Here is a 13958-nt window from a genome sequence, read left to right on the forward strand (position 1 = left end):
TTAAAAAAACTGAAATAAGTGCATAAAACACAGCAGGTATTCCAGGGTTATTGTCATGTATTCATAGATTAGGAGGCGAGAAGCATTTACAGAGACAGCAATGCCTAAATTTTATTTCATGCACTTTATACACTCCACACATAAACAAATGCAAATATCACATTATATGGAAATTAGCTTTTGTGCTTTGCATAATAATGGCAGTATAACAAAAGTAATTAGAAATGCTATGCAAATTGCTGTATTATCAATGCAACCTGTTATTTCTGTGCTGAGTGAGTTACTTTCTCCACCTGATAGGGAAGCCGCAATATCAGATTTTCACTACACCATTATTATGGCTAAATAATTCACAATAATACCGACAATGTTATCAAAGACAATTTGAAAAAATATATCATAATGCAATCATTCAAATTCATCTTTAACTTTGTGTATTTTGTGTCCTTTTTTGTGAATGAATTACACTCCATATATTAGTTTAGGGAGGTGGATAAAGAGTCTGTAACCATAATTGTACAAAATTAACATTCTACTCATTATTTTCATTGCTGACCAAATGGCACAAATCTATATTATATTAAGATGGGATGAATATCATGTTATTCCATTGCACATGGCCTCTGAGATCAACACTTTTAAGCACAACTACCCAATCAGAAACTCAGCCTTTGATTAGTCGACATGCAGACACATTCCAATGCATCATGGGACATCTTTCCCTTGGTTGGCTTCAGCCAGCTAGACCTAGACATCTCTTTATTGATCCCTTTGGGATGACTCCCAGAAAAAAATTGGATTTCCAGCAGCTTACAGAACATTTGTGTGGAAAATAGGGAGGTACAGTAGGCGGCAATAGCTCAGTCCATAGGTGACTCGGCTGGGAAACGGAGGGTCCCAACTGCTTGGGGCGCTGAGCCATTGGCAGACCCTCGCTCTGACATCTCTCCATTAATTGCATGTATATAGGTCCTTTTTGTGCATGTGTGTGTATTCCGGGCCTGTGTGTGTGTAACCTGTATAATAATAATAACACAGTGAAAAAATTGAATTTCCCTTGCGGGATAAATAAAGGAATTCTTCTTCTACAAAATATACAGTATAAGATAAACAATAAACTCTTAGCTAAATAAATATAGAAAATAAAACAATAAACATTAAACAATATACTCTTAGTTAAATATATAAGTAAACAATAGACAATAACATAAACTCTTAGCTAAATATATACATAAAATAGAGAGACAAATACAAGTAAAATAAAATTAACGGAAATTTAATGATTGCACTTAAGTGGTGAAGAAGAAGAGTGTCCAGGTATGTAAGAGTAATTATTAATCGCACAGTGAGTGGCTACCACTCCTTCCCTTCTGTCCTCTTTACCCTATTTCCTCCTCCCGCTGAGTGAGGAGTTGTAGAGAATGATGGCATGAGGGACATAGGTTCTGGAGTCTGTTGGTCCTACACTTGGGAAGGAGCAGCCTTCGACTGAATAGCTACTGAATGGCTACTTGTGTTTTACCAACATGATATCACTATTTCACATTGTCGATACCTATATATTGCTAGCCTAACTCTCCCCAGATGAATTTCGTTCGGCCTTGCTTCACCCATACATCTGGGATTGCTCCATAGGAAAGTGATTTCAGGAGGCCTTTATCAAAAATCCTTACATATGATTGGATAAACCGCTGATGAGAGCGATGCAGGGAAGCCAAACCCGGTCGGGAGAAGGGCGAAAACATCGTTTCCACCAACAAAATCCTTCAGAGCTGTTCTCTTAACAGGTGTTCTTTTAAAGAAGAAATGTTCTCTAGATTGGACAACACTGATGAAATAGCAGCATTAATAAACGAGCCGCCATTGTTGTCTGAATCACAACAGTCGCTTCTCCGCTATGGCACATGTATAAAAGCGCCGTCCGGCAGTCCTGATTGGCTCGACCACCTGAAATCACTTTCGAGCGACCCCAGATGGTTGAGTGGAGCTAGGTGGAGTCAAGGCAGAAGGAGGGTGGAACGAAATTCATCTGGCGATAGTCAGGTTACTATATCACCACACCACATGTGAACATTTTTATGAACTAAAAGCCTCTCTTATCTAGGTTTTCCTGGGTCCACCCAATGGTGTAGCTCAATTATCCAGGACCCCTGATCCAATTCCAACCATGAGGCCCTTCGCACACACCTATATAGGCCTACCACTCACGCAGATTTAACCCCGAAACTTCACATTCCTTGACTGGCTGGCCAGCGTCGCATTAATTCTATGTGCCTACGTTACATTTATGTATGCTGTATATGAAACAAGTATCATTATCGAAATAAATGTCATAGTGCTGTCTGATTACTGTCCATATTCATTTGTGTCAATATTTGTGTCTGTTAAGCAACTGTAGGTTCATTGAACACAAAGGGCTTATTTCTACCAGCGCTAACCAATACAGATATTACAGAACATACATTTTACATACAAAATTTTCCAAAATTTGTTCGGAACATCGAACATGCCGTTATAAAGAAATTAAATTATTTAGGCTGGGCCAAAGGCTACATTGGAGCGAGCATTGACAGCGGTCTTGATTTATATACATGTCTGTTCACCGCGACGGACATTTAAAAAGATGCAGATGCCGATCCGGTCAGTTGAAAATGTTTGAAAACAGTAGATCTAAACGAAATACCTGAGAGTTGTTGACGTATAAGCAACAGTCAGTCGAGCCGAGGCTTGGATCATTTGAAGTGCCTAATGTGAGTACAAGCGGGCCTGGGAAGAGGGGGGATCACATTAAAGGCTAAACAGATCTTCTGGGCCAAGTGTAAGTGCGCCCTTAAACGGCAAGTTGGCACTGGGCGCAGAGTGGGGCTCCTACCAGTAGGGGGGCCCCGCGCACTGCAGGGACTTCCTTGACGCCAGTTGGTCCACCCATCCATAGTGAAATTTTTTAAAATACTAATCGGTGCAACTGAGGCTTTTGTCTTCTTTTCACACTGTCATATCCAAATGAAAACCTTTGGGTCTGAGAAATGAGGTACCAAAAACTGCAATTCCTCTAGTGGCCACTTGAGGCTGGCTTTAAAACAGAGCATAATCCCCATAGACCCTCATGTTAAAATGCCAAATTTTGCAATTTTTTATAAACAGCCTATAGCTAATTTCCTGTTTATAACTGTATATAATGTGTTATGCTCTGCTAATATCATGTTCACATAACTTGGAACTCATAGACATGTACACAACTTGTTTCCAAGGCTCAGTGCTATGAGCAGATGTCTGTTCCACTGCTTCAGCTTCATTGTCAACCCCTTTTTTCCCCTGCAAAAAGTCTCCTGATGTCCATGCTTTAACTGACTCACTGTGTGTGAGCTAGGCTCAACCATGGTAACCCCAATATATCACATAGGGACCTTTCAGCAAATAAGACCCGAGTATTTCCATGTGTTATCCTGTACACCCCCTCTGATTGGTTTTACCTCCCTAGCGTTCATTGAAGATGCAAAATTACAACACTGCTGTCTTCTTTAGTGACACTAATTGCTTAAAGTGGAGAATTATTTGGGGCTAAAGAAAAAATCTTTGGGACTACAGCCCCGAATGTCCCTGGCCAGGCGATGCCACTGGTGATATGAAAGAGGTTACATCCACATTTTTCTATGATCATAACTTTTTAAAAGTCTTGTTTAGGCAGAATTTAATAAGCATAACAATGTAGACTGTCTCCTTTTTCCTCAGAACAGTGCAACGATAATTTCCCACTAAATTTATTTAGATACATCAACTCTAATTACCGGTCAACAGTATTTTCCGTTAATATAGTCAACATACTGATCAGCATTTTTTCCAGCCTGGCTATTAAGAACTGGTGGTTAGTATAATTAAGGATGCTTAAAGGTGCAATATAGTAATTATTGGTTGCTGTACTCATTTACGTGTGTCCTTAAAAGCACTTCTCAATCACTGATTGCTGAAAGTCTAAAGATGAAATTGTGCATCATGACTAACTGACCCTTAAATACGAAGTAGTTTATTGTTCAATGTCAGATTTCTCTCATGTAGAGCACCACTGCAACACTATATGGGGATTGTGCATTTATTACATAGTAATTCTAATGAACACTCTTGTGAATACAGTGAAATACTGAAAAGAACATAAGAACAAATATGAGGAAACACAAGTAGCAGACAGATAACCAATCAAAGATCCCGGTTATTGTTGTAGTAAGTATAATGTCAATTAACAGATGTATACATAGAAAAGGGCCTATACAGCTGAATTAAGTGTAAAAGGAGCTCATTTATATGATTATCTGCATCATGAGGAGATAAAGAATGTGTTTTGTCCCGTGTTTTAAAACCCAAAACATGTTAATTGTAATTCCTGTCACTATCTCAACAGTGGCGGGATGAGAATTGTGCAAACCATGTGTATGATTGATTGTGCTGTCAGTTGGATTTACTGTCACAGAAATTTGCACATTAGGAGGGGAATGTGTCAGTGACATCATCCCATTTATTACAAAGAGAATCCAGGGAAAATAGTTCAGATAAGGAACAGCTTCTTACTAATTATAATATGTTTAACCGCTTAAGTTGCTGCTCCCTTTTTCTACAAGGGTAGTGATGGGAGCAGGAGATGGTTCAGGTGAAGATAGCAGATCAACAGTAGATGCCACATAGAGGTGGTGAAAAGCATCTGACGATTAATTTGAGAAGCAGCTCATTCCTGTTTCTCAATGGCTTTTAGTCATAAATCTGAAATAAAACAATAGTTCATTAATTTATTTGTGAAAGTGTATAAGGGCTTAATACACTATGATTTAAGTCTATGAAGGCCATTCTCATGCTCACTGATGTCTCATAGGTTTTTGAAGCAAACACACTTTAGATTTTTGTACTTTAAGTATATTTTAAAAAGACCCGCATTGTGTAAACTAGTGAGCTCCTCAATATTTTGAAGAGAGCTTTTGGGAATAAAGGCAGTTTATAATGTGACGAAGAAAGAAAAACCTTTTAATATTTTAAACAGCATATAAGCCTTAATTTAGCTGTTGCTGCAGATCACTGGCAAACTAAGTTTCATTAAAAGTTTCAGCTTTAAAATAATATGACCGCGGGCATCTTTATAGGGCTGTGTTTTGCACCACCTCTGAAAAATCACAGAGATCAAGAGAGATCCACAGATTCATCCATGCTGTCCTCATTCACTGTCCATACATTTAACTACGAAAAAGTATTGCTCTGTAGTTTTTATATAATCCACATATTTATTACTGTTGAATTTACATCCAGAGCAATTGGGAAATTGCAACCTCATTTCTAGTCATGGCCAACCCTTCACCCTATCCCCCATCTACCCCCAAAAAACTTGCACAATGCAAATATTGTCCACTTCTTTTCCTTTGAGAATTTAGACAAGACGAACAGGCTTGTGTTATCTACTGTATATGACGTTAATATTCTTCTCAACGACCTTAGAGTAATGCTTTTGTTTGCACTCTTCCAGATGGGCCCAAGTGAAGGCTGTGTGTGTGCATTCACATTCTGCTGATGCACTTAGAGAATTGTGCCTGTGCATTGATGAGGCCTTATTTTCCGATCTTTACCTCCTCGTCAGGGAAGAGTAGGCTATAAGATGGTCACAGACCATCATTTACAAGATAAGTATATCAGTGGCACCCAATATTGTCCCCAGAGTTTTAATAATGTCTATCTATCTTGGCAAATGGTCCAAGGAATTAGGACATCTACTGCAATTCAAGTCATATATTGCTTGTGGTTTAATTTCAAACAGTTTATTGGCATTAGAGACTATATGTGTGTGTTATTCTATAAACTGTATTTACCAGCTGTGACAGCAACGCAGTATTGTTTTCTTCTTGTGAGTCTGTGTGTGTGTCATCATGGCAGAGGGGGCGATTTTAATTAGTTTGCCAGATGTCTGTCTGCGATTTTCTCAGATTGTGCGCAGCTAGGGATGCAATACACAAACTATGGCCTGGTTTGCACATGTGAACCGCAGTTTTTCAGTTCCACTGGAGGCAAGATGGGGGAAAACTCTGCACTGTCAATGAACGTCCACCAAAAGTGTTTTTGCCACTGACAGGCTCAAATTGTTTTTTGTAAGTGTCTGACTAGATTATGTAAATATGGAGAAGTTGTAGTTATTCTGCCATGCTTCAGTGTGTAGATTAAAAGGCAGGTTAACACAGTAAGTTTAGCTAACAGCATTAGCCTACCTCTGGTCTTTCTGCAGCTCTCCACTCCTGGAACAGCATTTTCCCAAGTTAAAAAATACCCAAATTCCGCAATTAAAACAATACATTTTTAAGTAGCTCTGCAATATGCAAATTAAGAGATCAGTGCTAAGGCAGTCAGATCACACTCAAGACTCAAGTGCAGGGTGAATAAAAGAATGGGGAAGATTGAGTTTTTTCTTTGATCTTTAAAATGCGTGTTGCAAGTCAACTTCTAACCACTCTGTGATTTCACATTCAAGGTACAGAACTTTGATTGAGAGCTGGATCTCACGACGTGTAAGTTGAATCCTTGTCAAGTGTTTGAGACGATCACAATAAACTGCAGCCTCCAGTGAAGTGCATTCATTATTCATCTGACCTAGAATGCAAGGTGGCTCCAAGATGGATATCGGTGCCATGCAAATGTCCTAAATGTGTCATTATTTCTGTTTGTATTTGTGAGCTTATGGTTAAAGTAGATGAATCAGCAGCATGCAACTATAATGATCAACTTCCTTTTTTAACATTTTAATTTGGTTACTGCACCTTTATTAGCATCATTGCTCATTCTGCAATGACAGTGTATACTAAAAAAGGAATGCCCACATAAAGTTTTTGGCAAGACAGGGCTTTAATTGTCCAGGTAAATTTATTGGTGGAATTTATTGTCCCCCACAGTGGAAGAATACATCTGTATGGGTAGGTTTAATCCTTCCCCTTTTTATATAATGTCAAGGAAATACGCATGAAAATAGCTTTCCAGAGCAGATTGTGGCCAATAGTACAAACTGGTGATGATGTGATAATGTGTATGGTCTAACAGCTCTAGAAAACATTGACGGTACATTTATTTCATTCTGCCTGAAGTGCAGATGTAGTATTAACTGCCGCTTAAACTGCCTTGAACTGCTTTCAGTGCTACTGCGGTTGTCCGCTCTGACAGATCGGATTGATTGCCAGAAGCTATTCCCTATGTGATTCTTTCATTAAGTGGCAGTCAATACCTGTGAAGACAAGTTAACAACAGCTCCAGTGGACCCCTGATTCTTCCGCTCGAACAGCTTTAAATTGTGATGAGGACGATTCCAATTTTATTGCCATGTCATCCATTTATATTGTCTGGTTAGCAGGAAATCTCTAAAACCTTATTTTTTCCCTCCTACTGGTCATGGTTACAATTCAAGTAAAACCTGGTTGCCAGAAAAAAATTACGTTGATAACGTTGGTATATTACAGGTTTTTAAACTTTTACGACTATATGCAATGTACTAGGCATTCAAATGACTCCAATGTAAAATTATAGATGTTAATATTACTCGTTCAAAGCAAGGGCTCCAGAAGTCCGTATAACAACCCTCAGACTTTGCTATGGGAGGAGATTGCTCACTTAATTACAAAACAGATGTACTTATTTTAACCCAGAGTGTCAGTATGTGACGAGAAGGGAATGAGCCCCAGCTTCATCAGGTCAGAAGTGTTGAGATTTTCAATGTATCTGTGGTTTACAGAAACATGCAGTGCCAACATTTTATTCTAACTACTGGTTTGTGACTCACCAATTTACTTGCAGAGATGTTGCGAATCACTCATCTTGTGCCTGTATTTTAGCAAATATCTGACCAGTTCTATAATAACACATGCAGCATGAAGCGCTGTCAGAGCTGTGAAAAATTAGAGAGTTTCTTCTACAGAAAGTGCATAATATCATACTTAAATGGGCAGACTTTCTTTCATCATACACAACTCAATGCAATCTAGACAAATAGTACACATAAGTCATGGCTGGAAACACAAGCATGTATTTTTTTTTTTTGTGCAGGGACATGTTTGTACAACAAAGCTTCATATTGGAATATTTCTTTTCAATATTTTTCACAATGAAAGATAACAGCACAAATTACACTTTAAACAATTATATAGCATTAAAACATTTAGCAGAAATAACTTTAATACATAGGGCGGACAAGCATTTTTCTTTTCTGAACATGACAACACAGTATACAGAATATATCCTTACAGAACACAGCAAGTGATAATCTTTGACATTTATAACACACATTTTTTTATTTAGGTATCACTGTACATACAGTGTGGCTCATCCCATACAGCATGGACAATTACAGTCGAAGATTTTCACTTTTGCATATTGTAGCCAATTTTTATTTATAATCCTCATTACCTTTTTGTTATTCTCATACTCATTGTGTTTCACATATTCTTACTGTATTTATAATACAAGTATATACCCGTTTTCAACCTCTGTGGTTCGGACCAACTTTTTTTATTCTCTTGTCTACATCCTTGACCACTAAATGGCAGGGTATTTGTAAACTTTGTAACTAGTCAATATTAAACACATTTTCTAAAACGGACAAAAAAAAAAATATTTGTATACATTTAACACTGCATTTTATCTATGCTGGAAAATTTAAGATGATAAAACTGTGTCCACACTCATACGATTTTGATAAAATAGGATAAAAGGATCTCCATCCTCTTGAGCGCTTCAAAAATAATCTCCATCCATACCAACATGTCTTAAAAAATGCATAGCACATGACCATTCAAGTACACTGGGCATGTGCTTGCTTGTGTAAACACAGCTATGGCTGATAACACTGCTGGACATGGTAATTGTCACACATAGCTTTCTTTCTGTGCATGTAAGCAGTAGTAGCATTAACAAAATGCAGAATTTAACTTTAACAACAGCTGCTAGCATCAACAACAAGGTCAGAATCTGTAGTTCTTTATCCATGTTGAATTAACCAGTCAAGGCTAATGTTGTTTGTTTTCTTCCAAAATAGGGCCACGTGATAGGGGCTGGACAAATCAGGGAATGACATTTTTTTTTTTTTAAACGTCTCTGTTTCTGCACATTAAACCCAATCCCAGAGTTTTAAAACATTTTTAGGGTTTCTAAAGTGTAGACACCAGGAGTAAATGTAGCAAAAGTTAAACTAAATAAACTATTTTAGGTCTCAATTACTTCAGGTGAGTCGTCACAACAAGTTAATGCAGCCAGAGACTGTATCGGGAACTACCCCAGGAACAGTTTTGAGTATTTTGCCAGGTGTTTATATTTCCATCTGTCCGACTATGATTCACTGATTTAGGAGCAGATGTGGGATTTGTAAAAAGCAGGGAGGACAGTAAAGTGTATGGTTTTATTAAAGGCATAAACTCTCATTTTAGCCAGAGAGGGGCCAAATTGAATGATTCATGGTCTGAGAAACCCCATTGCCTATATGCCAATGGCCTGGCATTAGCTGTCTAATTGTAATATTTACATTCTGGAAGACCCAGACCTCCATTGCAAGAGAGTATAATAAATGTTTTTTGAAAATCCATGTTTTTTTATAACCCCAAATAAAATCTAAAATGATTGTCTCGAGCTCCTTAAAAAATCAGCTGAGGTAAGAGACTCTTTATGGTATTTACTCAAGGTCAAGGTCCTCCAATATTCCATGCTGCATTTTATTGTATCAGTACCCTTTAAGAAATTTAATTTCAGGAAGTGATTTCTTTTTTTATTTTAAGTCATAAGTATGTGATGTAATCTTGAAAAACATTGTCTTGTTACACAAAAAGTGTAACAAGAAATACTGATGTATCAACCTTGATGTGTGGATGACTTCTAATCACAATCGCCAAAGGTACTTGTGTAATATTAAATGACAAAGGAGAAAGAAACTATTCCTGTCTCACATCACGATGTAAACTAAATGGCTCTGACGAAGTGTTATTTGTTACGACAGAATTTAGGGGGGGGGATAAATCATTTAAATCCAGTCCAGTCCACAAACAAATCCCAAATACAAACCTCCTCAGAGCTCTCTGGCCATCCAATGTCCTGCAGTTGCTTGAGTGTTTTTACCCCAGTCAAAATACAATATATTCAACAATCAATGCACATTGAAAAAAGAAAGCCGCCTGATCTGGGTGTATAATTGTTGCTATAGGTTCACTTAATGTGGTGGCCAATATTTTTGAAAAGATTTTCTGATCAAAATTCAGCAAAGAAATTGGCCTGTAGTTATTGGGATCCATAGGATCTTCACCCTTTTTTATTCTGGATTTGGATTATTTCGTGTCTGAATAGAGGTAATTGTTGGATGAGATTTAGAGGATACTCTGTCTAGGGATGAATCTAAATTTAAATTAAAACAGGTTTCATTTTTCATCTCGGCTCCAACAACAGCAGCTCCGTTGCTTTGCGGCGCATCACTCAGAGTGCTGCGGAGAGTCACTCGTGTGAGACTGAGTGAGTGTTTTCTGGGAGTGATGATATGTGGCCGATGGCACATGACCTCCTTGAACATTTCTCTAAAGCGTGTGGACATGAGGTTGTACAGAATTGGGTTGACTGCTGAGCTAAGGTAGAAAAACACTCCAGAGATGATGTGCACATACTGGAAGATTTCCAGGTGGTTGTCTGTCCAGTCATTGATGAAACTCCACATGAGGCGGTCAGTGTGAAACGGGGCCCAGCAGATCCCAAAAACCACCACTAAAACGACTGGAGAAACAGCAAGACAGAGGAAAAGACAATGGAAGAGATTAAATCACCCCACTGGGGTCTGTGTGCCGACGATGCAGAGCATATCTGTCATGGGTGCACACCCTTTGACTTCCTGTATATTAGTGTTGATTAAATCTTTCAGTTCATCATAGGAAAATGCTTCGCTGAAATAGGTGTTTTATATCATAGGTATGGGTTCCATTTCTGGACCTTAACACCTCTCCTGACCCTGTGACTTCAGTACATCACTAGAATAAAAATTCTGCGTAAAGATTAGAGGAGAACTCTCACAGTGCCAATGGAACTTTTTTGTTTTATTGTAACAGATTGCTGTAATATTTAAAAAAAAATGACCTAGGCCATGTGCTGCTTCCTGCAATATTCTTCAAAGTTTAACATTAGAGATTCAGGTTCAGATTGGCTATTAGAAATGATTTACTGTAAGATCTTAATTGGTGCAGCTTGTTAGAGCTAAATCAATCATCCCTAACCAGCCAATGTTTATGCAATCCCAGTTCCTCGGAAGTTAGTTTGTCAAAGTGGAGGTTTAATTTATATTTACATTTATGTTACAGACATGCATAATTCATTTGTAAAATTTCATTAGAAACAAAAATTAAGTATCCTTACAAAACTGATTTTTTTAAATATTTGACAAATTCTTTACAATGTCAGAATTTATTGAAATAGCATACGTTTTTTTTGACAGGTGGAAAGTCTTTCAAACAACCCACTGAAATTAGTTTGTATTGACATTTGAGGCAAATACTAGCATGATTCAGCATCAGCATGGTGATGATGCTGAATCGTGCTTCATTCTATCATGTTATCTCCAGTAAGCATTTACTGGAACATAGTATGGCATGACTACTTATTGGTATTGCAGCGTTTGAGAGAGCCTGTTTAAAAACTATTATGTTGTGCTAAAAAATATTGATTTAATAAATGTATATTATACTATATACTTTACATGTCACAGCACTTTTTCAGAGACCATCTTTGTCCTGAAAAAAAATGGTTTAGTTGAACATTCCAGTTCTTGCCGTTATACACATTTTCTCCCTGGCTGGTGGGATTTGAAGTGCCTGTGCTTGTCTGACCTTCAGGTTTCCTCTGACATTACATGATTTTAAATCTCACTCTTTCTTGACTAAATATTGCCTGGAAAAATGATGGTATAACCCTAAAATTCTCATTACTGATGTCTGTGTTAAGATATCTAGGCACAACTGTAAGTAGACTTTTTGATCTTAACATCTGTGCTTGTGCAGCCAGGCATCTCAGAGAATTATATTAAGATGAGGCTTAGATTAATCCCATCACACAGCTCATGTTTACAAGAAATTCACCTCTACATTTTCTTTACCTTCACCTCTGAGCAATACAAATACATGTGGGCTACTTCAGCCTATATGGCAGTCTGTGACAAACCCTGTTATATCCTCACATGTTTAGGTTTCATATGGAAGATACGTATGCAGCTTTTTATCATCACTAAGATATGTTGTGGGGAAATGTAATGCCACATGGATTACACTTTAATCAACATATCATATATCTGGAACATCCACAATATTGAGTGGTATCTTGTTCCAAGAAAGTGTTTCTCTATATTGTGAAGAAAGATGCTCATCTAAGCTTTAAAAATTCTCAAATATTAATGGCGGCCTAAAAACTCAACTATCGATTGGGGTCGAATCATCCCATGAACAGGATTGCTTACAGATGAATTAGGAACACAGCTCTGGCTAAGGTTAAAGGGAAATACTTGTTTGATACTCACACAACATTTTAGTGACCTGCTGGCGACGCGCCTTCTGCTGCTGTGTTCGGACATTACAGAAGCTGTCCTGTCCAAAGCCCGTCTTTGCCTCCAGTGTCTGGCGCATCTTCTCCCGCTTCAGCTGCAACCCGATGAGCATGTAGAGGCCACTAATGGTAAACATGGGCAAAATGAAAAATAGCAAGGTGGTCACCTGGATGGTCAGGTTGTACATCCAGCGTGGTTTCACCAGCATACAGATCGCTGAGTCAGGGATCTCCATGGTTACGTTCCCAGCAGGGCTTGTGGAGCGACTCTGAAGGACGACGATTCCATGCAGACTAGTGTTCGGCAAAGCAAACAACACAGACACACCCCACACTGTAAGGATAACGCGCTTGGCATGGGTGCGTGTTACAACATACTTTGCCCGTAGTGGATGCACCACAGCGATGTAACGCTCCACGCTCAGCGCTGTCACGTTGAGAATAGACGCCAAGCAAACAGTCTCAAATATAAACGTTTTAAAGTAGCAGCCACCCTTTCCCAGGAGGAAGGGGTAGTTCTGCCACAGCTCATACAGCTCTAATGGCATGCCGAGCAGCAGCACCATTAGGTCAGACACCCCCAGGCTGAACAAGTAGTAGTTTGTTGGTGTCCACATCACTTTGTTGCATGCAATGACAGTGCATGTCAGCACATTTCCAACCACGCCTACCAGGAAGATGACCAGGTAGATGAGGCAGACAGGAAGGAACACCGATGATCGACGGGGCCCCAGATATTTCTCCAGGTATCCTTCCTCTGTCAGACACGCATCATCAAGATCAATGTGGCTTCCATTCATTCCAGAGGTCAGATGGACACACTTGTCCCCCGGAGGACAAAGCCAGCCATCTTTTTCAGCCATTACATCAAAAGAGCAGTTGTAAGCTGACATCTTAAAGTAATTCGTCTCTATCTGGAGAAAAAAAGATGACACGGACAGGAGTATTAGTATAATGCAGATGTAGCACTCTCATCTATGTCAATAATTGTTGCATGGTCTTCCAGTTGCAAATATATAGTTATTTTATCAGTTTTTTACTTTTCTATGTTAGGGGAAATATTTTCAGTTGTGAATGAATACACATCTGATGGTGTGGACCATGTCGTTTCAGTAGTTTTGCACAACAATGGAGGACTCAAGATTCCTGTACACAGCATCAATTTAGTGTTAGTTTAGGTCTTTTCATGGGATTTATAAACAATGGGAAAATATGGATTAAACTTGTAATTTTTCTCATTATCTCATTTGAGCATTTATTTGAATTGTCCAATCAATGGAATAAATGGAAATGATTCACTTTCAGGAGCCCAGGAAATGGGACCAAGCCACATGGGGAGGCTTTGGAGCAAGAACATTTATAAAGACAGCAATGAGAGGTCTTTTGAAGTA

The 13958-nt window shown here is 38.5% G+C and overlaps 1 protein-coding gene across 1 annotated transcript; it reads right to left on the reverse strand.

The window, feature by feature from the left end:
* Positions 1-10303: 10303 nt before the first annotated feature.
* Positions 10304-13460, reverse strand: nmur1a (neuromedin U receptor 1a; the record flags this gene model as incomplete). The annotated part of the gene is made up of 2 exons (XM_083910986.1): positions 10304-10755; positions 12542-13460. The coding sequence occupies 2 exons, from the start codon at positions 13458-13460 to the stop codon at positions 10304-10306; spliced, it is 1371 nt and encodes a 456-aa protein (XP_083767112.1).
* Between the last annotated feature and the right edge of the window lie 498 nt (positions 13461-13958).

This window comes from Echiichthys vipera (genome assembly GCF_963691815.1).
Source record: "Echiichthys vipera genome assembly, chromosome: 3".
NCBI classification, from domain to species: Eukaryota; Metazoa; Chordata; class Actinopteri; order Perciformes; family Trachinidae; genus Echiichthys; species Echiichthys vipera.